Source organism: Ranitomeya imitator, chromosome 1 (assembly GCF_032444005.1).
Source record: "Ranitomeya imitator isolate aRanImi1 chromosome 1, aRanImi1.pri, whole genome shotgun sequence".
NCBI lineage: Eukaryota > Metazoa > Chordata > Amphibia > Anura > Dendrobatidae > Ranitomeya > Ranitomeya imitator.
The window spans coordinates 1,176,451,092-1,176,475,433 of NC_091282.1; the positions used below are offsets into that span (position 1 = coordinate 1,176,451,092).

The 24,342-nt window shown below is 43.4% G+C and overlaps 1 protein-coding gene across 19 annotated transcripts in view; it reads left to right on the forward strand.

Annotated features, from left to right (window-relative positions):
• The window catches only part of PROM1 (prominin 1), a 354,664-nt gene that overhangs the window by 180,766 nt on the left and 149,556 nt on the right, over positions 1 to 24,342 (forward strand). For 17 of the 19 annotated variants that reach the window (XR_011317012.1, XR_011317013.1, XR_011317014.1 and 14 more), the window contains 3 exons: positions 5,316 to 5,533; positions 5,658 to 5,732; positions 7,601 to 7,664. The exons of the other annotated variants lie outside the window; for them this stretch is intronic. Coding sequence is in view for 13 of the 17 variants with exons in the window: in XM_069744702.1 (XP_069600803.1) it covers positions 5,316 to 5,533; positions 5,658 to 5,732; positions 7,601 to 7,664 (357 nt within the window). In the remaining 4 variants the exon portion in view is untranslated. The remainder of the gene's footprint in view (positions 1 to 5,315; positions 5,534 to 5,657; positions 5,733 to 7,600; positions 7,665 to 24,342) is intronic. 19 annotated transcript variants of the gene reach the window in all.

Below are 24,342 nucleotides of genomic sequence, written 5' to 3' on the forward strand. Positions count from 1 at the left end.
TTTGATCTAAACCATCCATTGTAGCTCTGGCAGTAAGTTTAGGGTCATTGTCCTGCTGGGTATTGAACCTACATCCCAGTCTCAAGTCTTTTGCAGCCTCTAACGTGGTTTTCCCCCAAGATTGCCCTATATTTAGTGCCATCTTTATTCCTATCAACTCTGACCAGTTTCCCCGTCCCTGCTGAAGAAAAGCCTCCCCACAGCATGATGCTGCCACCACCTTGTTTGATGATGGGGATGGTTTTTTCAGGGTGATGTGCAGTGTTAGTTTTCCGCCACACATAACGTTTTTAATTTAGCCGAAAAAGTTCTACTTTGTTCTCATCCGACCTGAGCACCTTCTTCCACATGCTAGCTATGTCTCCTAATGGCTTTTTGCAACCTGCAAATGGAGCTTCTTGTGGCTTGGTTTCAAAAATGGCTTTCTTCTTGCCACTCTTCCATAAAGGCTAGATTTGTAGAGTATATGACTAATAGTTGTCCTGTGGACTGATTCTCCCTCCTGGAGCGTGGTTCTCTGCAGGTCCTCCAGAGTGACTATGGGCCTCTTGACTACTTCTCTAATTAGTGCTCTCCTAGTTTAGGTAGACATCCTTGTCTTGGTACGTTTGTAGTTGTGCCATACTTCTTTCATTTTTGGATGATGGATTGAACACTGCTCTGTGAGATGTTCAGAGTTTTGGTTATTTTAATAACCTAAACCACTTTTACTCTTCTGCAAAACTTTATCCCTGACCTGTCTGGTGAGTTCCTTAGTTTTCATGATGCTGTTTGATCTCTAATGTTCTCAAGCAAACTTCTGAGGCCTTCATAGAATAGCCGTAGTTATACTAAGCATAAATTACACACAGATGGAATGAATTTACTAATTATGTGACTTCTGGAGGCAATTGGTCACTCAGGATCTTGATTAGTGGTATCAGACTACAAGTCCTATCAGGCTTCGGAGTCTTTAAAACTGCTCCAATAAAGAATAGTTTTATTACCAAATTGGATTATGCTGATGGAGTCTCTTTTTTTTTCTCGTTCAGGGGGCTGAATAAAAGTGAATGTCCCAATTTTCAGAGAATACGTGACACCTGAAATATACACTTTCACATAACCCGGCCTTGTTTAAATCATATGTTATGATAAGTCATTTTGCAGAAAATAGCAAAAAAGCAAGGGTTACGTAAGGGTCAAAATAATTAATTAGAAAACCATGTATCATTTCCATTACACTTCACAAATACTGGCTACTTTGTGTTGGTAAATCACATAAAATCCGAATAAAATACATTTAAGACTGTGAGTGTAATGTGGAAAAGTTCACGCGGTATGAATGCTCTACCTAGACACTAGGCGATATATTTGCCCTGCTCCGACAGCTTAGCAGAACAATGCGATCAATCATTCCTATTAAACATTTTTTTTTTTTCTTAAAAAAGCCAAATCGATCTTTCCAGAAGTGACATTTCTGCAGATTTCAATGATGGAGCAGTCACTTCCACTCTTGTATTTTTATGATTAAATTAAGATACGGAGCGGTGTACGCGAGGAAGAAATAGATTATGGTGAAGGCTCTGTTCTTCCACGTTAGGACACTAAAGATGATACATGAGGTTGTCCGACCTGTAATAAATGGAAAGTGCCTCCTCATCACGGTAAAGGAGAATAAAGCTTAGGGACTGTTAAATCGCAGATGTTCTGCAGAAAATATATCTGATCCCATAACCGTCAATCACTTTGAAATACAACCAATAGAAAAAGAGTTAGTCGTCATGATTGTCAAGAACTTTGGCCATTAAAGATAATACGGATAAAAAAAATAAACTAAGTCTAATAAAAAAAAATCTGAAAGCTATAAAATATATTTATTGGATCATTGAGAAGACGGAGGACTGTATATTATTTTATTTTTAAGGGTTACGAGCGCATCAGGATCAGACTGAACAGATCACCCAGATTCTGACAATATCATGGACCCCGATGGCCTTTTCAGAAGACAACCATCACTCTCTGCCATGGAGAGACAATTCACAAATAAACTATAAAACCGTTGTGGTATTAGTTCCTGTTATTGGAGCCTAATTCATCAACATGGCGCACTCGATTTATGTATTGGGTGACATATAAAAATGGCCTTTTTCCTGTCTTAAACCGCTTTTGGTGGCGCGAAAAGCGTCAGTTTTAGCATACTTGAAGATACACCAGGGGAAAACTGGAGCGAAATTGCGCCAAATTTTGAGACTTCTTTAAAAAGACGCAATTGATGAATCAGGCGAACATTTGCAATCGCTAAACTCAGCCCATCAAGCAGGAAAACAAATAATGAATTGGGTTCAAATTTAAAAAAAAAAGGTGCAAAACACACAAAACTAGACAAAAACAGGCGAAAAATGCAACGATGAATCGGGGTCATACTATCCAGCATGCAGATAAAAATAGACATGCACCATTTGGGTATAGATTGTATGGGGATTTAATCCACCTTTGGGGGACTTTATTTTATTACTTAAATCAATGTAGTTAGGCCTAAAAATCATTTTTTGCCACTGGTTTTGTTCAAAATTCTCACCGTTTGGCTTTTACAAGATCTTTTTTTTTGTACATTGAACTATAACGTGGTCTGTGGTCATCAGTCAGTTGAGAGGAGCTCGGACGAAAACAGATAAAAGTTCTACACTGTTTTGTCAGACTGTCATAATGGGCTCACTGACTGATTCTCAGATAACTCATTCAGCAGCCAGCCATAGACGGTGTAATACAGAGGCTATGGAAGGCAAACGGTGGAAAATTTTTAATGAAACGTGATTGGAAATAAAAGATTTTTACATGCGCTTAGGTAAAAATAAAATGTCCCCAAAAATGGACAACCCCTTTAAAGGGAATCTGGCAGCAGGTTTTTGCTATGTAATCTGAGAGCAGCATGATGTAGGGATTCGCGCTCAGCAGTAGGCAGCGTTCACACACACACTGGATTAAAACAGAATAGATTAAACCGAACAGACCCCAGCCGCTCGTACATGGCTGAGCTAGTCCCAGTACAGTTAAAGAAAGTGGCTGCATCCACATCTGTGCCGGGTGCAACCACAGATACTTGTAGTTTGTTGCACATGGCCGTATGGAGACACTGGTTTGTCTCTCCCCAGCTGTAACACAGTCCACACTGCTCAACTTCTCCAGCTGACTGACACAGGAAGGTGAACACATGTCCTGGCTCTTAGTCACAGCTAGCTAGGTGCAGCTAATAAAGACCTGCCGCGCTAGGATTTAACCAAGTCCTATCTGGCTTTCCGACTGATTTCAGCAATGTGTCCCTTCGTAGGATGCATGATGTTGTTGTTTCAGTAAAATCTGTGTGTTACCAGCAGAAGATTAACACTACAGGACCTAGTTGTCTCGTTCCATGTAGTCCTTCTGCTCAGGGTAACCATACACCCCACCACTGATTGTCATTTTCTGCCTATGCACAGTGTACACAGAAAGCTGCCAATCAGGGGTGTGCGTGGGGTTATACACAACTCATATTTCAGAGAACTGATAGTGATTTTATCAAAACTGCAGCAAGCAGTCCAATAATTGACACATCACTGGAATCAGGGTCTCTGCCCCTACTTTATGCTGCTCTCGGATAACATGGCAAAAACCTGCTGAAAAATTTCCTTTAAAAATAATATCGCTATGTCACTGACCTACCACATCCAGTTCCTCCAATTTGAGGGACTTCTCTTGTGCTTCACGTATTATATGGAATTCACTGTCCCTTACAATTAGATTTGTTGCCAGCATTACCAGTTTTTATTGTGGCTAGAAGACTAAGCGAAAGACTATGCTAAAAAAGTGTGCCCATGGCGCACCTACAACCGGACTTCTAGTCTGTCCTCAGCTCGCTTCCCTCGTCACATCGCTTCAGATTTAGCATCTTTCTGGGCTCCAAGATATGGTGAGGCGTTTGTGCAATTCTATTTATCTTCCCCATGCCAACACAAGGGGCTTCTCTACTGAATTTAATTAGCACCATGTTCCTATCGTGTCACTCCTCCCATTCCAGTTAGATTGTTAGCTCTTAAACAGTAACGTTCATTTTAATTCTTAATTTTCTAGATCAATATACAAATGGAAATGAGCAACATTATAAAATATCTGAGAAATCTGCTTCCTTCTCCTCCTGGAAGGATTTTTCACTCTCAATTCATTGGTAAAAATCTAGATTCTAGACAGGTTTTCCCATTACAGAGATAGGAGATGACAGTTGGTGCTTATAAAATTCTATGGAGAGAAAAGGGGGAGGAGCTGGATTCACTAAATACAAATTTCACTCTTGAATTGCGAATTTTGAGAGTAAAAGATGAGTCCTGGAGGAGAAAGAAACAGAATTCACTGATAAGATATATTGCAAAGTTTCTAATTTTCTGTTTACTGCTTAATTTATGAAAAATTACAAAGACAATTACTTTTTAAGAGCAGGGATCTCTTTCCTTTTGTTTCATTGTTTGTTCATTTCTCCAGAATACTTGCCATTTTACTTCTTTATTACTTCCCACGTTGTAAAGTGATGTGGAATATATTAGCGTTTGAAGAATTATTATTATTTTTATTATTGATTGGCTCAATGTTCCCAACTGAAGATGGATTTTTTTTACTTAAAAAATATTACAGAAAGGAATCTATTTTCTATTTTCTTTTCTATTTTTTTTTTATATCATTCATAAGTCCATGGTGAAATGTAACCCTTGTCTTTCACTGGAATCTGGTTTGGGTTTATTTCTAGTGATGAGTGAACGTGCTCGAATAACATGTTATCAGAGCATGCTTGGGTGTTATCCGAGTATCTTGGGCATGCTCGAGTAATATGTTCGATTTGCGGCTGTTAGACAGCTGCAACATGTGGACATTGCCTGTTTGATAGGTAATCCCCCGCATGTGTATCGGCTGTCTAACAGCCGCGAATCGAACATATTACTCGAGCACGCCCAAGATACTCGGATAGCACCCAAGCATGCTCTGATGACACGTTATCTGAACATGTTCGGTCATTACCATTTATTTCTCGAAAACGTTTTACTTGTCCGCTTCAAATTTTTTGAGACTAGAAGTTGTTGTTTCTTGGGTGGTGATGTAAATCTAGTGAAATCCAAGCAAATCCATTCTCTAGTTTGGGCCCTGACATCCCATCCTGATACAACTCAATGGGGAGAGGAGGACGTTCAGAACGTTAGAATTGAACCTGGACCACTGTGATGAGAACTGATGGATGAGAGAAACCAAATGATGGGTTCCTAATTAGGCTTAGGCTTCTAATAAAGTATTAACCGCCATATTTGTATTCTCAGCAATCAAGGAAACAAAGGAGGCTTTGGAGAACATCAGCGTTTCTATGGAAGTCCTTCAAGAGGCAATGGACCGACTTCACGAAAACCTTACAGATGCCAAGATACAACTAAACACGACATTGAGCGACCCAGCGTGCTTCACCAACGTGGCGCTGATTCCCTGCAACAAGATCAAGAGCTCCCTCTCCCAGCTACGGGTCAATGCCAACTTCAGTTTGGTAGGTTAAATGAAGAACCAATAAATCAACGCCCAAAGCTAAAATCTGACCATCCTTCTAAAAATTATGCTCTTGTATGGATCCTCACTCAGCAACTGATGCTATCTTGAATCACTTTCCGTAGTTACCAGACCTAAACCACCATCTTGGCAAATTAAACAACGTTCTCAAGACGGATCTCAGTAACTTGGTACAGAAGGTGAGATGCTGAATGCTTAGGACAAGGATATTCCAGTAGTTCTCGGCAGATTTTAATAAAGCATTAGTCACAACTCCATCATTAAATAAAATAGTTGTCAGTAGAGATGAGCGAATATTTTTAAACTCAACTTTGCCAGCTGTTCTAAATTTTTGCCTAAAATTTGATTTACGGCAAATTGAAAGTACTGCAACTCTATGGGTAAATGGATGATAACCAACAGTCTATTCTTCGCACATTAATCTTCTTCCATGCTGTGCTGTGACACACACTTGGTAAAGTGTCTTCAATGTTTTATGGCTTTCTCTTCCTATGTCTATGGCCAGTGGTGTAAGCAAAGTCCGATGCACCCCGGTGCAAAATATGGACCTGGGACCCCACCTGCATGTTTGGCCCTGGTAGCAATCTACATTCTATAAATACATATGTGATAGCCTACCATGTAATAAGCTCCCCTGTCAGGGTCCACTTTCAGTAATGTTCCCCATTTTGAGCCTCTTCCTGGTATAAATCCTCCATCCTAGGCCTCTTCTTAGTATAATGTACCTCATCCAAGACCCATCCCAAGTCCTTTTCAGTAGTAATGCCCCCCATCCTGAGTCCCTTCCGGGTATTTTGTCCTAGGCCCTTTTCTGGTATAATGTCCCTTCATCCTGGGACTTTTCCTGATATAATGTCCTCCTTACTGGACCCCTTCCCGTTATATTCTGGGCCCTTTAGAGGACTAATGCCCCCCATCCTGAACCCCCTTGCTGGTGTAGTATCATCCATCCTGGTATTATGTCCCCTATTCTGCCACTCTTCTAAAAAAAATTCTTCTTACTTTTCCTTACTCACCTGACGTGAGGCGTCCCCTTCTGTAGTTGGAGCAAAATAGCTGCTGATGTTGGCGGACACCCTTCTTACACGATCCCGATCGTGGTTGAACAATCTGCAATCATGACGCTACACCCCTATCTATGGCTAATCTGTGAGTTGTGTTGTCCTCTCAATATCTAGATTCTCCCCAATATGGTTGCTGCATTTCCTGCTTCTGCTTTTATAGTGGCTATGACAGTCCCTGCTAGTTGACTGTGCTATACCATGTGATGCGATAGCTGCTAGATATAATGGGGAAACCCACCCAGGAGCACCTGAGGTCATGTGATTCCTTTTTTTCAATATGTAGAATGGCAGCGGGCATTTCAGGCAATTTGCTCAAAGTGAATTGCAAATTGTTCAAATTCACCAGCAAATTCCCACAAACATGAAGCAAATTTGATTTACATTGATTTAATTCGCTCATCTCTAGTTGTTGGCCATTTCTTCCTTAATTTAAAGATTACCGTAAATGCACCTCTTTTATTTGAGTCCGTCTGCGTTTTGCAGTATAATGGTCATTTTCTTAAAAAGAAAAAAAAATTCAATAGGATGAAAGAGGGTTGGAAGGGGGTGCTGATACTGTGTGTCTTCCACCTCCATTGATGTTTGCTAAAATTAGTAATTTTGATCCAAGAATTATTTATCTTTTACCACTTAAAAAAGATATACACTTTGCAAAATATATTTCTGCTACAAAAGGTTACACTTAAAATTGGGTTTCATGTGGTGTTCTGCTGTTAAGTTTGCCTGCAGCGCCGCCACAGGTGAAATATTGCATTACACGGTACCTATGTCACAATTATGAAACCAAAAATTGCCAACTTTAATTTAAAAGGGTTGTTCAAAATTAGAAAAGTATGACACCTGTCCCAGGCTTAGGTCTGATATTGTAGTTCAGCTCCATTGAAGTAAATTAGGGTACTCTACGTTACCGATGTACAACCCCTTTTTGCATTTTTTTTAAGTTTTTTTTTTTTTATTAACCTGTCTTCACTTTTTTCCCTAAGGGTTATGCTGCTTTCAATAACACTCCAAAAATGGTACAAAACCAAACTAAAAATATAGAGGAAGGTGAGTGACTGTCTTCTACCTTGGCACTAACATTCCATCTACTGTCATTTTATGCTGATATTCCAATAGATCTCCTCCAGCATTAGGACACTGTTAGACTGTTTCCTTCATGGTACATAGCATTCAGTCGTTTACTGATCACTCCTCGTATTGTTATACAGTACTGGGCACAAGATGGTGATGATTTTGGATAAGATGTTTTGCACAGGGCCAAGTATGGAGCCATACAGCTAATATCTGCTTGTAGGGCAAATGCTGATTAAGTCCTTACTTTTCTTGTAGAAATCCATTTTTGAGAAATCCAGCGTTGATATTTTATGCTAATGAATTGCAAGTGCACCGCGCACTTGCATCTCTCCCAATTCCCGCCTCCGCCTGCCTCTGACTGATACGTCACTCTTTTCCCAGTAACCTACCTCTCCTGTCCGAGAACTCTGTCAAGCGCCGAAGCGGTGAGTGCGCAGTAAAGACGTCATGATGTCACTAGACAAGCTCATCGATCTGCGCAGGCACTTGAGAAAGATCTCAGTCAGGGGAGGCAGCTCATTGACACAGGAGTGACCTGTCATTCAGCGACAGGAGGCGGGCAGGGGGCGGGCAGTAGGGAGAGAGGCAGGAGCGCAATGTCCTGCCTCACTGCACTTGCGACACAATTTAATCAATGGATTTCTCTAAAACAACATATTGGATTTCTGCAAGAAAGGTGAGGGTTTATTCAGCATTAAAGTGCCTTTAGATAAAAATACTAATGACCGCTTCCATTAAAGTGTTTCAAACATCTGTCCTCTCGATTACTAAAAATAAATTATTTGGGTAATAGATAAATTAACAACAACATTTCTTTTTTTTGAGAATGAAATGTACAAATACACAGTACATAATCTAATATGGCATTATGGTAGCATTATGGCTTTCAGAGGCTAAAATCTCCCCCTGTCCCTACTCCGGGGTGGCTTGTAGGTTCCCAATAAATGTAGTTATAATATTTCCCTACTGCACCTCTGGAGTTTGACCCCCAGATGGAGGTGAGACATGTGAAAGCCTAGCTCAGTAGTGCCCCCTTCCTTACTTCCTGGCGCAGTATGACCTCCATTATAGAAGGTACAGCAGGCTTCCGTACGTCACAGTGCAGTATAGAGTCGCCTCAAAGAACATCACAATTGTCATTTCTTGGTTCACCCTTTGGAGACATTAATAATATTGTCCTCTACAACTGGCAGTGGTTCCAGAAAGAGTCCATCCAGGCACAATCTGAAGAATACAAGTGTCCATGACTCCCTGTGGGTATGGCCTGTGTGTCCTCTCCATTGCCCACGTGATCTCTACATGGCAGCCACTGAAATGATGATTTCCCTGCTGCTGCCTTGCTCTGAGGAACCTGGATACCAGATCATGATGGCCATTTTGGTTACTGCATATCTTTTTTTTTTTTTTTAGAAAAATATATAATTAAGAAATGGTAGAATAGATAAAAAAAAAATATATCTGTACATAATTGCCAACATATCTGGAGACATTTAAGTCTGGCCTCCAATTCCACCATTCTTGGAAACTTGTCCAGCCCACCCAGGAATGCCCACTTTTAGGTGGGGATTGCAATAACCTTTCCCAACAAGGAAACATTGACAAGTACGCTTGTATGATATTCCAGAGCTGCATTCATGATTCTGCTACTTTCCAGGAAACGTAAGATCAGACAAAGCCCCTAGCAGCTCAGCTTACAATGGTATCGGTAGTGTTACTGTACTTCCCAAAATGCTAATCTCCTGAGCAGACACTGGGAGATCACAGCTCTGAAGCCTACAGAATTGGAATGTAATCTACAGCATAATGTAGGATCATTTTAGGAATATCAGAATAAAGGACCTTTAAATTTCTCCCTGCTCTCTTAGGCTACTTTCACACTAGCGTTAACTGCAATCTGTCACAATGCGTCGTTTTGCAGAAAAAAACGCATCCTGCAAAAGTGCTTGCAGGATGCGTTTTTTCCCCATAGACTTGTATTGACGACGCATTGCGACAGATTGCCACACGTCGCATCCGTCGTGCGATGGATGCGTCGTGCTTTGGCGGACCGTTGGGAGCAAAAAACGCTACATGTAACGTTTTTTGCTCCTGACGGACCGCTTTTTCCGACCGCGCATGCGCGGCCGGAACTCCGCCCCCACCTCCCCGCACCTCACAATGGGCAGCGGATGCGCCGGATAAATGCATCCGCTGCCTCCGTTGTGCAGTGCGTTAAACGCTAGCGTCGGAATCTCTGCCCGACGCATTGCGACGGAGAGATTCCGACGCTAGTGTGAAAGTAGGCTAAGATACAGATAATTTATTTTAATATTTTAAAGTCCTGAGCAAAATCCTATCAAACATTTGTAAAATACATTTGACTTCTTTAAATCAAATGAAGCAGGGAGTTTTACAGCAGATCTACCCAAAAGTTAGAAAACGATTACTTGCAACCATAGGATTAAAGCCGATCTGTTATCTTATTTCAAAATACAAACTGTACACACCTATCAAATAGATCTTAGACCTGATGTGGCGGGTGTGCTTACTTACACAATCCATCTCAAAATGACTGTATAATCCTTACTGAAAGTTTCCTCCGTTTCCGCCCACCTAGCCTGATGAACAGGTCCTCAGTGTCCCTCCTCCCTGCTGTTGCTGAGATCTCACACTGCTGGGTACAAGCTGCAGCTGTCAGTCAGGCTCAATGGAGGCCGAATACTCTTGGACTTGTGATCTAGTTCATTCTATAGTTAGGCTCCTAAATGTTCATATGAATATCATAGTTATACAGTCATTCTGACATGGATTTTCAAAGTAAGTACATCAGTCTCATCAATCCTAAGAGATTAATTTAATAATGCATGCAGTTTGAATTGTGTTGTATGGTGACAGATCCTCTTTGAAGGGAATCTGTCAGCTGTTTTTTGCTATGCTGAGAGCAGCGAGATGTAAGGGCCGAGTGCCTGATCCCAGTAATGTGTCACTTACTAGGCTGTGTGTTGTGGTTTCAATAAAATCAGTGTTTTATCAGCAGGAGATTATCACTACAGGACTAGGTGTGTCGTGATTCCTAGTTCAACCAAACCCCCATCACTGATTGGCTGCTTTTTGTCAATATACAGTGTACAGCCAATCAGTGGTGTGGGCGGGGTTGTACACAGCTCAGCATTCCGAGTTCTGCTACATCTGCAGCAAATAAAACAGTGATTGTATGAAAATGACAACATGCAGCCCAGAAAGTAACACATCACTGGAATCCGTGTCTCTGCCCCTACGTCATTTTGTTCTCAGATTACATAACAAAACCTGCTAAATGATTCCCTTTAAATCATACATACTGCCTTTAAAACTCATCCAAGTATTATCATCCAGCTTTCCTAGACTTTTAATGGCTTAAATGCCCAGTTATACAATAAATGTTCATTCAAGTATGGGCAATGCAAGGTCTCATCAGGTCCTGGTGCATGAGGAGGTCCAATCATCCACAAACACATAAGAAAATTGGAAGATTTCACCTTTAAAGTCCTCACAAGGCCAAGTTCACACGCAGCGCTTTTTCTGCAGCCAAAAGTTGATGTCTTGGCAGTAAAAATGCTTTTATGCTGTTTTCGCAGCGTTTTTTGCAATGATTCTTGGGAGTAGATTGCATGTATGCTTTGTCTACAGTATGTGTGAAAAAAGTTAGTATTCACCAAAACGCCACGAAAATGCTCCAAAAATGCTCGCTGCCGGCGGTTTTTTTTTTTTTAAATAGTTTACACGCTGCCGATTTCAGAAACGCCGCAGTTTTCAAACTCGGGCAGGAAATAATAAAGCGTGTGCCTGAGATTCCTGAAACCTCATAGCTTGTGCTGATGCCGTAGAAAGCGGCTTGCAATGTGCAAAAATGCAATGTAGCCAGAGTGTGAGTGCAGCTCTGGAGGGCACTGTAACCCACATGTAGATGTAGGATCAGTAAAGGACAAGTAGGACTGGTAACAGCTAGCATTTTATAGAAAGTACACTGTATATAGTTTTTCAAGGATTGTTTTGAAAATCATGTGAAAATCTCCTATTTCCCTTCATTTTACATTATATATTTTTTTTACTCTTTCTGTTTAGTTGCTTTGTGACTAATAACGTGTTTTGTTTCCTATTATTAACAAAATCTTTTTGGACCTGTTTTTGGAAATGTTACTCAGCCATTCCCTGTAAGTTGTTCCTGGATAATGTGTCCGTACAGGAGACTGTGTCCCTTATATGCCAAGCGGAAAGTCAGAGCTTTCTTTAATCACAATTGCTGCCCGAGTATATTACTACTACTACCACTATTATCATTACTATGACTTCCACCACTACTGCTACCAGTATTATTATTGCTTCGATGACCACCATCACTAGTACTACCATTTCTATTATTATATCACTACTATGACTTCCACCACCACCACCACCACCACCACTACTACTATTACTACCAGTATTATTATCGCTAGTATGACCATGATCACTACTACTATTAATGCTACCATTTCTATTATCACTAGTCTGACTACCACCACCACTACTACTCTTACTACCACTAGAACATACTGAAACACACAGTTAGGTAGACTGCTTCACCCCCAGGAAGAAGCACACGCGAAACGCACGTCGGGGCTGGAAGGTTCAGCGTGCCATTTGGCCGAGCACTTTGGAAGTGACACGGAGCAGGTACTATGTATGGGGCTTGGGGTGTTTTGCAATTTACTCGCTTGGTGATTATAGCAATAATGTGTAGTATGGAGTGCGTGGGATGTGATAGATCCATGGTTTAGGGTCTTGGTTAAGTCCTACCATTGCATTCAGAGGCTTGCATCAAATCAGATGTATCCTTCAACACCCTGATATATGCTTTTTCTAACTCCTGCTTTAAAATATTATCCATATTTGTTGGTTGGATTTAAGGCACCTTATTAAATGTTCATGTTTGTATATGTATTTTAATTATTTGCAATAAAGATATTTAGTTTTAATAATTTTTTGTGACACTTCTTTGAACACAGTCTACCTAACTGTGGTTTCAGTATGTTCTAGTGTTATGTGAAGTGTTGCCCATTCCATGAGGGAATATGGGCTTGGGCGTTATGCTCACTACTCTTACTACCAGTTATTGCTACTATGACTGCCACGACCATCACCACTATTACCAGTTCTATTATTATAGCCCTACTATGACTTCCACTACCACCAACACCACTACTACTACTGCTACCAGTATTATTATTGCTATTATGACCACCATTACTACTACTTCTACCATTTCTATTATCACTACTGTGACTACCACCACTACAACTTCTACTCTCACTACCAGTAGTATTATTGCTATGACCACCATCACCACTACTACCCTTTCTATTATTATATCACTACAATGACTTGTACTACTGCCACTACTCCTACTATTACTACCAGTATTATCGCTAGTATGACCATCACCACCACTACTACTACTCTTGATGCAGGAGTTGTATATTAAAGGGAACCTGTCACCCCGTTTTTTGAGATTGAGCTATAAATACTGTTAAATAGGGCCTGCGCTGTGTGTTCCTATAGTGTATGTAGTGTACCCCGATTCCCCACCTATGCTGAGAAATAACTTACCAAAGTCGCCGTTTTCGCCTGTCAATCAGGCTGGTCAGGTCGGGAGGGCGTGGTGACATCGCTGGTTCTTCCTCAGCTTTACGTTGGTGGCGTAGTGGCGTAGTGGTGAACAAGCAGCGCGCGATCTGCGCTGTCATCCCTTTCGTCGGTGGGGGCGGCCATCTTCCTGGGGCCGCGCGTGCGCAGATCGAGTGCTCTGCTGCACGGGGCTTCAGGAAAATGGCCGCGGGATGCCGCGCGTGCGCATTAGAGATCGCGGCGGCCATTTTCCTGAAGCCCCGTGCAGCAGAGCACTCGATCTGCGCACGCGCGGCCCCAGGAAGATGGCCGCCCCCACCGACGAAAGGGATGACAGCGCAGATCGCGCGCTGTGTCTTTACCACTACGCCACTACGCCACCAACGTAAAGCTGAGGAAGAACCAGCGATGTCACCACGCCCTCCCGACCTGACCAGCCTGATTGACAGGCGAAAACGGCGACTTTGGTAAGTTATTTCTCAGCATAGGTGGGGAATCAGGGTACACTACATACAGTATAGTAACGCACAGCGCAGGCCCTATTTAATAGTATTTATAGCTCAATCTCAAAAAACGGGGTGACAGGTTCCCTTTAAGAGCTGAAACCAGGTTTACATCTGATATTATACACCTCTTCAATGCAAAATGCCATAATAAAATACTTTGCCGCCACCTGATAGATGTGTCTGATTACTGCACATTTGTCACGCTGTGAAGTTTTATGACAAGGAAAAAATTTTTAATTTGATTTGTATATTATTACTACAGGTTTTTATCTAATATTGATATTATCCATGGAAAGAAGTAATTATTCCGTTAATGATAATGTAGGCCGAAACTTCAATAATAGCAATGAATGCAACTAGAAATTATCACAACCTAATACTGCTGGCACAATTCAGCAGCGCCTGCAGAGTATGTGAAAAATCATCCTAGTTCTATCCAGAAAACTTAGATGATTTTTTAATTTTATTTTCATCAGATTTTCATCCTTGCGCCATCTGTGTGTCTTATTTTTTTTCCATCTGTGCATGATCAATTTTACTGAAATTACATTAAAACATGTACGTGATCACATACAGTTTCCTAGGTGGGATCAGATTTTTTTTTCTTTCACCCATAAATTTGAATGGGTGAATCTCTTATATTATTGACATGAAAGTAGTGCATGCTGCAATTTTTTTTTCTCATGGATAGTTGAACTAAGGAAAAAGTCATCAATCTGAACAGCACTATTGAATAACATGAGTGTCACGGGCATACTGTGACAGAGAAGGGCCAGAAGATCGCAGCTTGTGGTCACATGAAATCCTGCACTGACTAGAACTGCTTTGTCACCCTATTAAACAGTATAGGTTTTTCCTTTCCTCTCATTGCAAGGGTTAATCAGTTCAGTTGATCTCCTGGAGCTCTCCATTCTGAATTGTCTCAGCTGTTCTGTGTTGGCCACTCCCCTTTGGTATATTTGTTCGCCACTGACACTTGGGAGTTGCCAGTGATAGTTCTACTTCCCGGTTAAGTGTTGGAGGAGTTATTTAGTGTTTGCAGTAGGTGGTTGAAGAGTTGTTCTGGAGATTGCTGAGTGGAGTTGGTTTGTATGCTTATCCTCATCCTCTCCTATTTGGTTTCTCCTACCTATCCCTCCATTGTTTTCCACTCTGTTGTTTTGTGAGAATTTTTGTATGATTGTAATTTTCTTACATCACTGTCTGGCTTCTCTTGTCTGTCGGTCTGGTTAGTGTTATCCTATACACTTCAGCCTCACACCCCCCTGGGTGCAGGAGGGATCAGATACAGTTAAAGATAGGAGCATAACAAGGTACTTGACCGCAGCATCTCCACCTTTCAGGGGACAGGGATAGAATAGGGCGGCTTCTAGTTCAAGTAATTAAGTATGTGCCCACAGTACCTAGTCACTACGTGCCAAGTGGTCAGTGTACAGCATTGTCCGTGTGCTATCAGATTAAAAATCAGATGGCAAGCAGTTAGTGTGGTAGACGTACAGGGTGGAAAAATCGGGTCAGGGAACGAAAAGAGGTCTAAGAAAAGGATGGCAGCTCCTGTTTCTTTACTTTCCAGCTAAACTGACAAATTGATGATCCAATGGTGGCAGTCTTGAAATAGCAGCAAGAAATCGAGTATGCAGCTTGCCATGCTCGCTAGCACAATCAAGGGTCTTGTTGGTTAACTTTCTGCACTCCACTGTGTAGATTGGTCTACATGGCCGGTGTCGTCATCATCAGCTTGATCAGTTTCAATCTGACTATAAATCTCTTCCCCTGCCGGTACCAGTTATACAGTAACTCAAATGTCCTCCTCCAATATCCATCTGCTGCTGCTCCTCCTCCCCTCTCCGCTCCAGCCTGCTACATGTAACATTGACATTGCCTTCACATAGGAATTGCCACCGCCACGACCAGAGCTTTCAGGGCTATTGAGTCTCTTCCACCAACAGCACATGGGGCATCACCTGCTGCTGAGGTGACCACAGCAGAAGATCTTGCCACAGAAGGATTTTTTAGCTGTATATCGCTGTCGCTGTGTTTCGCCGAGGAAAACACCCTCTTCTTCTGGTGACATCACCTCCGATCTGGTAGTAATGTCTTATCCACCACAGAATCATAAAATCACTAAAAATGCATATACTCTTTTTTTTACCTTCTAATTAGTGATGAGCAAGTGTACTCGTTGCTCGGGTTTTCAAGAGCACGCTCGGGTGGTCTCCGAGAATTTATGACTTGCCGCGGATGGATGATTTGTGGCTACTAGACAGCTTGATTACATGTGGGGATTCCCTAGCAACCAGGCAACCCCCACATGTACTCAGGCTGGCTAACAGATGTAAATCATTCAGTTGAGGCAAGGAAAACTAAATCTCCGAACACTAACAAATACTCGGAGATCACCCGAGCATGCTCTGGAAAACCCGAGCAACGAGTATACTCGCTCATCACTCAAAAATCAGCACAGTCTAGGTGTAATGAATAAATATCGCATAATACATGACAGCCATAAATATAAAAGGACATTTGCTGAGGTATTGGAACGGTCTCACCCAGATAGTGTGCGTTGATTTCACCTGGTCTCTCACGGACGGTTCCACACAGATGCCTCAAATCAATCCCAAAGAAATGTGGGGAAGCGGGTATAATTCAGCCTCCGTATAATTAAGAACCCACCATTGGGATATTAGCGCATCAGAAGTTCCAATACCTCAGCATATGTCCTTTTATATTTATGGCTGTCATGTATTATTTGATATTTATTCATTACACCTAGACTGTGCTGATTTTTGAGAATATAGATGAGTAGCTGCATGAGGCCAAAGGTCAATGCTTTACTATTGCTTAAATTGTAAGTGTCCATGAGCCTAGTGACTTTGGAATGCATTTGAGTAATTTTGGACACACCTATGAGAAATAGACATATAAGTCTGAATGTACATATTAGTATTAGTTTCTGTAATTCATGTTTGTCTTGTCGGTTTTGTCTAAAAGGTTTTAAAATACTATTATTAAAAGCTAAATTTTACTTAGTTTGGTACCACATCTACCTTGCTGCTTATTAAATTTTGGATTGGTAGAATTTTTTTCTTTATTGGTACATAGGAAGCTGCCACTCAGGGATCTGGATGGGGCTGTGCAGAGTCCAAAATTCTTACCTCTGCTACATCCACATGTAGAATCCTTATTCTATCAAAACGACAGGACTGCTTCCAGTAAGTGACCCATCCCTGGAATCCGGCTTTATTGTCTTATGTTATACCGTACTTTGCCGCTTTCATATTACATAGTAAAAACCTGCTGGCAGATTCCCTTTAAAGGTCATTGATCCCTAGGATAGGTAGGTCATCAATCTCTGATCATCCAGGGTCCAACACCCCATCGATCAGCTGATATCGGTGGCGGTGGCCGCCGGCCGAAATTACTCACTTGCGGAGCTGGCTGTCTACTTGTAAGGGCCGGGGCCTGGTATTGCACATCCGCCTCCTATGGATATGTAGGTAACAACGGCCTGCAATGATCAGTTTTAAGCCCTTCCCCTAATTTTCAGCTTTTTGCAATTTTTTTTTCCTCTCCTTTTGCCAAGTCATAACCTTTTTTTTGCATCAACATACAGTGGCTTGCGAAAGTATTCGCCAACTTTGGCTTTATACCTATTTTGTTACATTACAACCTGTGTTTAAATATTTTTGTAATCCGATTTCTGTATGATGGATCAGCACTAAACAGTCTAAAGGTACCGTTACACTAAACGACTTACCAACGATCACGACCAGCGATACGACCTGGCCGTGATCGTTGGTAAGTCGTTGTGTGGTCGCTGGGGAGCTGTCACACAGACAGCTCTCTCCAGCGACCAACGATCAGGGGAAAGACTTCGGCATCGTTGACACTGTCTTCAACGATGCCGAAGTCCCCAGGTAACCAGGATAAACATCAGGTTACTAAGCGCAGGGCCGCGCTTAGTAACCCGATATTTACCCTGGTTACCATTGTAAAAGTAAAAAAAAAGTACATACTCACATTCCGATGTCTGTCACGTCCCCCGGCGTCAGCTTCCCGCACTGACTGTGTCAGCGCCGGCCGTAAAGCAGAGCACAGCGGTGACGTCACCGCTATGCTCTGCTTTACGGCCTGCCGGCGCTGATGGTCAGTGCGGGAAGCTGACGCCGGGGGACGTGACAGACATCGGAATGTGAGTATGTACTTTTTTTTAACTTTTACAATGGTAACCAGGGTAAATATCGGGTTACTAAGCGTGGCCCTGCGCTTAGTAACCCGATATTTACCCTGGTTACCAGTGAACACATCGCTGGATCGGCGTCACACACGCCGATTCAGCGATGACAGCGGGTGATCAGCGACCAAAAAAAGGTCCTGATCATTCCCAGCGACCAACGATCTCCCAGCAGGGGCCTGATCGTTGGTCGCTGTCACGCAAAACGATTTCATTAACCCCTCTCTGACCTTAGACGTACTATCCCGTCGAGGTGCCCTGTGCCTATCTGACCCTCGACGGGATAGTACGTCATAGCGATCGCAGCTGACATCCGGCACAATGTGCCAGGAGCGGTCACGGACGGCCCCGGCACATTAACCCCCGGCACACCGCGATCAAACATGATCGCGGTGTGCCGGCAGTGCAGGGAAGCGTTGTGCAGGGAAGGGGCTCCGTGCGGGCTTCCCTGAGACACCCGCAGCAACGCGATGTGATCGCGTTGCAGCGAGGGTCTCCCTACCTCCCTCCCTGCTCCAGGCCCGGATCCAAGATGGCCGCGGCAGAGTGCTGTGCAAACTGTCAGATCACCGATCTGTGATGTTCCCCCTGGGACAAAGTAAAAAAGTTTAAAAAAAAATTCCAAATGTGTAAAAAAAAAAATAAAAAAAAATTCCTAAATAATGAAAAAAAGAAAAATATTATTCCCATAAATGAATTTCTTTATCTAAATTAAAAAAAAAAAACAATAAAAGTACACATATTTAGTATCGCCGCGTACGTAATGACCCAACCTATAAAACTGTCCCACTAGTTAACCCCTTCAGTAAACACCGTAAGAAAAAAAAAAAACGAGGCAAAAAACAACGCTTTATTTTCATACCGCCGAACAAAAAGTGGAATAACACGCGATCAAAAAGACAGATATAAATAACCATGGTACCGCTGAAAACGTCATCTTGTCCCGCAAAAAACGAGCTGCAATACAGCATCATCAGCAAAAAAATAAAAAAGTTATAGTCCTCAGAATAAAGCGATGCCAAAATAATTATTTTTTCTATAAAATAGTTTTTATCGTGTAAAAGCGCCAAAACATAAAAAAATAATATAATTGAGGTATCGCTGTAATCATACTGACCCGAAGAATAAAACTGCTTTATCAATTTTACCAAACTCGGAATGGTATAAACGCCTGCCCCAAAAGAAATTCATGAATAGCTGGTTTTCGGTCATTCTGCCTCACAAAAATCTGAATAAAAAGCGATCAAAAAATGTCACGTGCCCGAAAATGTTACCAATAAAAACGTCAACTCGTCCCGCAAAAAACAAGACCTTACATGACTCTGTGGACTCAAATATGGAAAAATTATAGCTCTCAAAATGTGGTAATGCAAAAAATATTTTTTGCAATAAAAAGCGTCTTTCAGTGTGTGACGGCTGCCAATCATAAAAATGCGCTAAAAAACCCGCTATGAAAGTAAAACAAACCCCCCTTCATCACCCCCTTAGTTAGGGAAAAATAAAAAAATGTATTTATTTCCATTTTCCCATTAGGGTTAGGGCTAGGGTTAGGGTTAAGGCTAGGGTTAGGGCTAGGGTTAGGATTAGGGCTAGGGTTAGGGCTAGGGTTAGGGCTAGGGTTAAGGCTAGGGTTAGGGCTAGTGTTAGGGTTAGGGCTAGGGTTAGGGCTAGGGTTAAGGCTACAGTTAGGGTTGGGGCTAAAGTTAGGGTTAGGGTTGGGGCTAAAGTTAGGGTTTGGATTACATTTATGGTTGGGAATAGGGTTGGGATTAGGGTTAGGGGTGTGTCTGGGTTAGAGGTGTGGTTAGGGTTACAGTTGGGATTAGGGTTAGGGGTGTGTTTGCATTAGGGTTTTAGTTATAATTGGGGGGTTTCCACTGTTTAGGCACATCAGGGGCTCTCCAAACGCGACATGGCATCCGATCTCAATTCCAGCCAATTCTGCGTTGAAAAAGTAAAACAGTGCTCCTTCCCTTCCGAGCTCTCCCGTGTGCCCAAACAGGGGTTTACCCCAACATATCGGGTATCAGCGTACTCAGGACACATTGGACAACAAATTTTGGGGTCCAATTTCTCCTGTTACCCTTGGGAAAATATAAAACTGGGGGCTAAAAAATAATTTTTGTGGGAAAAAAAAGGATTTTTTATTTTCACGGCTCTGCGTTATAAACTGTAGTGAAACACTTGGGGGTTCAAAGTTCTCACAACGCATCTAGATAAGTTTCTTGAGGGGTCTAGTTTCCAATATGGGGTCACTTGTGGGGGGTTTCTACTGTTTAGGTACATTAGGGGCTCTGCAAACGCAATGTGACGCCTGCAGACCATTCCATCTAAATCTGCATTCCAAATGGCGCTCCTTCCCTTCCGAGCCCTCTCATGCGCCCAAACGGTGGTTCCCCCCCACATATGGGGTATCAGTGTACTCAGGACAAATTGGACAACCACTTTTGGGGTCCAATTTCTCCTGTTAAGGTACTGTCACACTAGACGATATCGCTAGCGATCCGTGACGTTGCAGCGTCCTCGCTAGCGATATCGTCCAGTGTGACAGGCAGCAGCGATCAGGCCCCTGCTGGGAGATCGCTGGTCGGGGAAGAAAGTCCAGAACTTTATTTCGTCGCTGGACTCCCCGTAGACATCGCTGAATCGGCCTGTGTGACACCGATTCAGCGATGTCTTTGCTGGTAACCAGGGTAAACATCGGGTAACTAAGTGCAGGGCCGCGCTTAGTAACCCGATGTTTACCCTGGTTACCATCCTAAAAGTAAAAAAACAAACAGTACATACTTACCTACAGCCGTCTGTCCTCCAGCGCTGCGCTCTGCTCTCCTCCTGCTCTGGCTGTGAGCGTCGGTCAGCCGGAAAGCAGAGCGGTGACGTCACCGCTCTGCTTTCTGGCTGCCCGGCGCTCACAGCCAGACCAGAGAAGCAGAGCGCCGAGGACAGACGGCTGTAGGTAAGTATGTAGCGTTTGTTTTTTTACTTTTTAGGATGGTAACCAGGGTAAACATCGGGTTACTAAGCGCGGCCCTGCGCTTAGTTACCCGATGTTTACCCTGGTTACCGGGGACCTCGGGATCGTTGGTCGCTGGAGAGCTGTCTGTGTGACAGCTCTCCAGCGACCAAACAGCGACGCTGCAGCGATCCGGATCGTTGTCGGTATCGCTGCAGCGTCGCTATGTGTGACGGTACCTTTACCCTCGGGAAAATACAAAACTGGGGGCTGAAAAATAATTTTTGTGGGAAAAAAATTTTTTTTTTTTTTTTATGGCTTTGCATTATAAACTTCTGTGAAGCCCTTGGTGGGTCAAAGTGCTCACCACACATCCAGATAAGTTCCTTATGGGGTCTACTTTCCAAAATGGTGTCACTTGTGGGGGGTTTCAATGTTTAGGCACATCAGTGGCTCTCCAAATGCAACATGGCGTCCCATCTCAATTCCTGTCAATTTTGCATTGATAAGTCAAACGGCGCTCCTTCCCTTCCGAGCTCTACCATGTGCCCAAACAGTGGTTTACCCCCACATATGGGGTATTAGAGTACTCAGGACAAATTGTACAACAACTTTTGTTGTTCAATTTCTTCTCTTACCCTTGGGAAAATAAAAAATTGGGGGAAAAAATATAATTTTTGTGAAAAAATATGATTTTTTTATTTTTACGGTTCTGCATTATAAACTTCTGTGAAGCACTTGGTGGGTTAAAATGCTCACCACACCTCTAGATAAGTTCCTTAGGGGGTCTACTTTCCAAAATGGTGTCACTTGTGGGGGGTTTCAATATTTAGGCACATCAGTGGCTCTCCAAACGCAACATGGCGTCCCATCTCAATTCCTGTCAATTTTGCATTGAAAAGTCAAATTGCCCTCCTTCGCTTCCGAGCTCTGTCATGCGCCCAAACAGTGGTTTACCCCCACATATGGGGTATCGGCGTACTCAGGACAAATTGTACAACAACTTTTGTGGTCCATTTTCTCCTGTTACCCTTGGTAAAATAAAACAAATTGGAGCTGAAGTAAATTTTTTGTGAAAAAAAGTTAAATGTTCATTTTTATTTAAACATTCCAAAAATTCCTGTGAAACACCTGAAGGGTTAATAAACTTCTTGAATGTGGTTTTGAGCACCTTGAGGGGTGCAGTTTTTAGAATGGTGTCACACATGGGTATTTTCTATCATATAGACTGTCATACCGGCCTCCTCTGACGCTGCGGCCGCTTCTCCTATCAGTCCCGCTCTCTCCATTTCTCCTCGCCGCTCTCAGTTTCGCGCCGGTTCCCCGCGTCCTCTTCCTGCTGCTCGGGGATTTCGGCGTGGGGTGCACGCTCCTCTTCCCTCCCGTCCTGTACCTGCTCCACACATGCGCCTTAGGACGCGGGCGTGCACTTCTTCCTCCAGTTAACCATTATGGACCCTCCCTGCTCCTGTCTCCTCCAATCAGGTACTTCTTTGGGCTATATCAGGCCTCGCCTCCATAATGGAGGTGCCTGATTGTTGTGTGCAGTTTGTACCTTCGTTTGGCCCTGTCTGGTTCAGATCCTTTTCTGCTCCGGTCTGGTCCGTTTTCTCAGGCTCATTCTCCTCCTGTCTTCCCTCCGTTTTCCCAGCCTGTCTCCCTTGGTTCGTCCCTTCCTCCCCTCTCCCTTTTACTTTCATTCCCAGGATTTCTCCTCCACTTCCGTCCTTCCCTTCTGTCCTTTCCAGAGCCGTCCCTCTTGGTTCCAGCTGTTGCAGTATTGTTCCCCTCGGACCTGCTCCCCAACTATCCCTGTATAGGGGTTGTCATCTCGGGTTCGCTCGCCCCTGGGTGTATCAGTACCGTGACCCAGAGGGTCCACTCTCTGTCCGGTTCTTCCGTCCTCACGGTCACTATAGGACTGCACTCAGATTTCATCAGAGTGCAGTCAGATTGTCACAGTCTTCCGTCCTCACGGTCACTATAGGACTGCGCTCAGATTACATCAGAGTGCAGTCAGATTGTCACAGTACAATCAGGCCATGGACCCCGCTGGTGCCTCCGCAGCAACCCAGAAGGAGTTGTTGTTCTTACGGGAGAATCAGACCCGTATTATGTCTGTTATGAAGTCTATGGACTCTCGTTTAACCGCCCTACAGACTTCGGATCCTGGTAACGCCCCTCTGCTGGTGGGACTCCAGCAGGAGCTCGCACAGCAGCGAGATACCCAGTCCCATATTCTTACTTACATGGCATCGGTCGACGACCGCCTTCACTCTCTTCAGTCTGCCGCCGCTGCTTCTGCCTCTCATCGAGATCCTGTACCCCTTCCTCCTCCTCGTTTGGGAAAGCCCCCTCGATACAGCGGCGATCCCAAATTGTGTCGGGGTTTTTTGAACCAGTGCCGTCTACACTTCGAGCTCCTACCCCAGCAATATCCCTCTGATCGTGCTAAGGTGGCCTTTATTGTGTCCCATCTCGAGGGAGAAGCTCTGTCCTGGGTTAACCCCTTAAGGGTATACAGATTTTTCTGGACACATTTCGTAAGGTCTTTGATGAGCCAGGTCGGGTGGCATCTACCACTGAATCCCTCTTTAATCTTCAACAGGGGAACCTTACTGTTGGACAATACGCCATCCGCTTCCGGACACTTTCTTCTGAGCTTGGGTGGAATAACGAGGCACTGGTAGGGGCCTTTTGGAGAGGGCTCTCGTCCAAGATTAAGGATGAGCTCGCAGGTCGGGATACCTCTACTATCCTGGAGGACCTTATATCCCTGGCCACACGTATTGATTTACGTTTCCAGGAGCGCTCTCGAGAATTAGTCAGGGAGAGGAGATCCTTTAGGACTAATTGGGTGCCTGGTTCCTCCTCGGTCAAGTCCTCTGCTTCTTCCGCTCCTGAACCTATGCAGGTGGATCGAGTTAGGTTGTCGGAGCAGCGTCGCAGGGAGAGGTTGGCACAGGGCTTGTGTCTTTATTGTGGAGGGGTAAATCATTTCCTGCGTTCCTGTCCAGAGAGGCCGGGAAACTCCTCCACCTAGGTCAGGTAAGAATCACCTAGGTGATTCAAATTCCTCTCTACCCCTAACTATTTCAGCTTTGATTTCTGTAGGTCTTGAGCGTAGGTCTGTGGAGGCGTATGTGGACTCTGGTGCCGCTGGTAATTTCATTCGGCAGGAGGAGGTGAACAAATTTCGGATACCTGTGGTTACTCTTGAGACTCCGCGTTTTATTTCTGCAGTGGATGGCAGACCCCTACCTGTTTCCATCAAGATGGTCACTCTCGAGTTGGACATGCAGATTGGAGCTCTACACCAGGAGAGGATAGCAT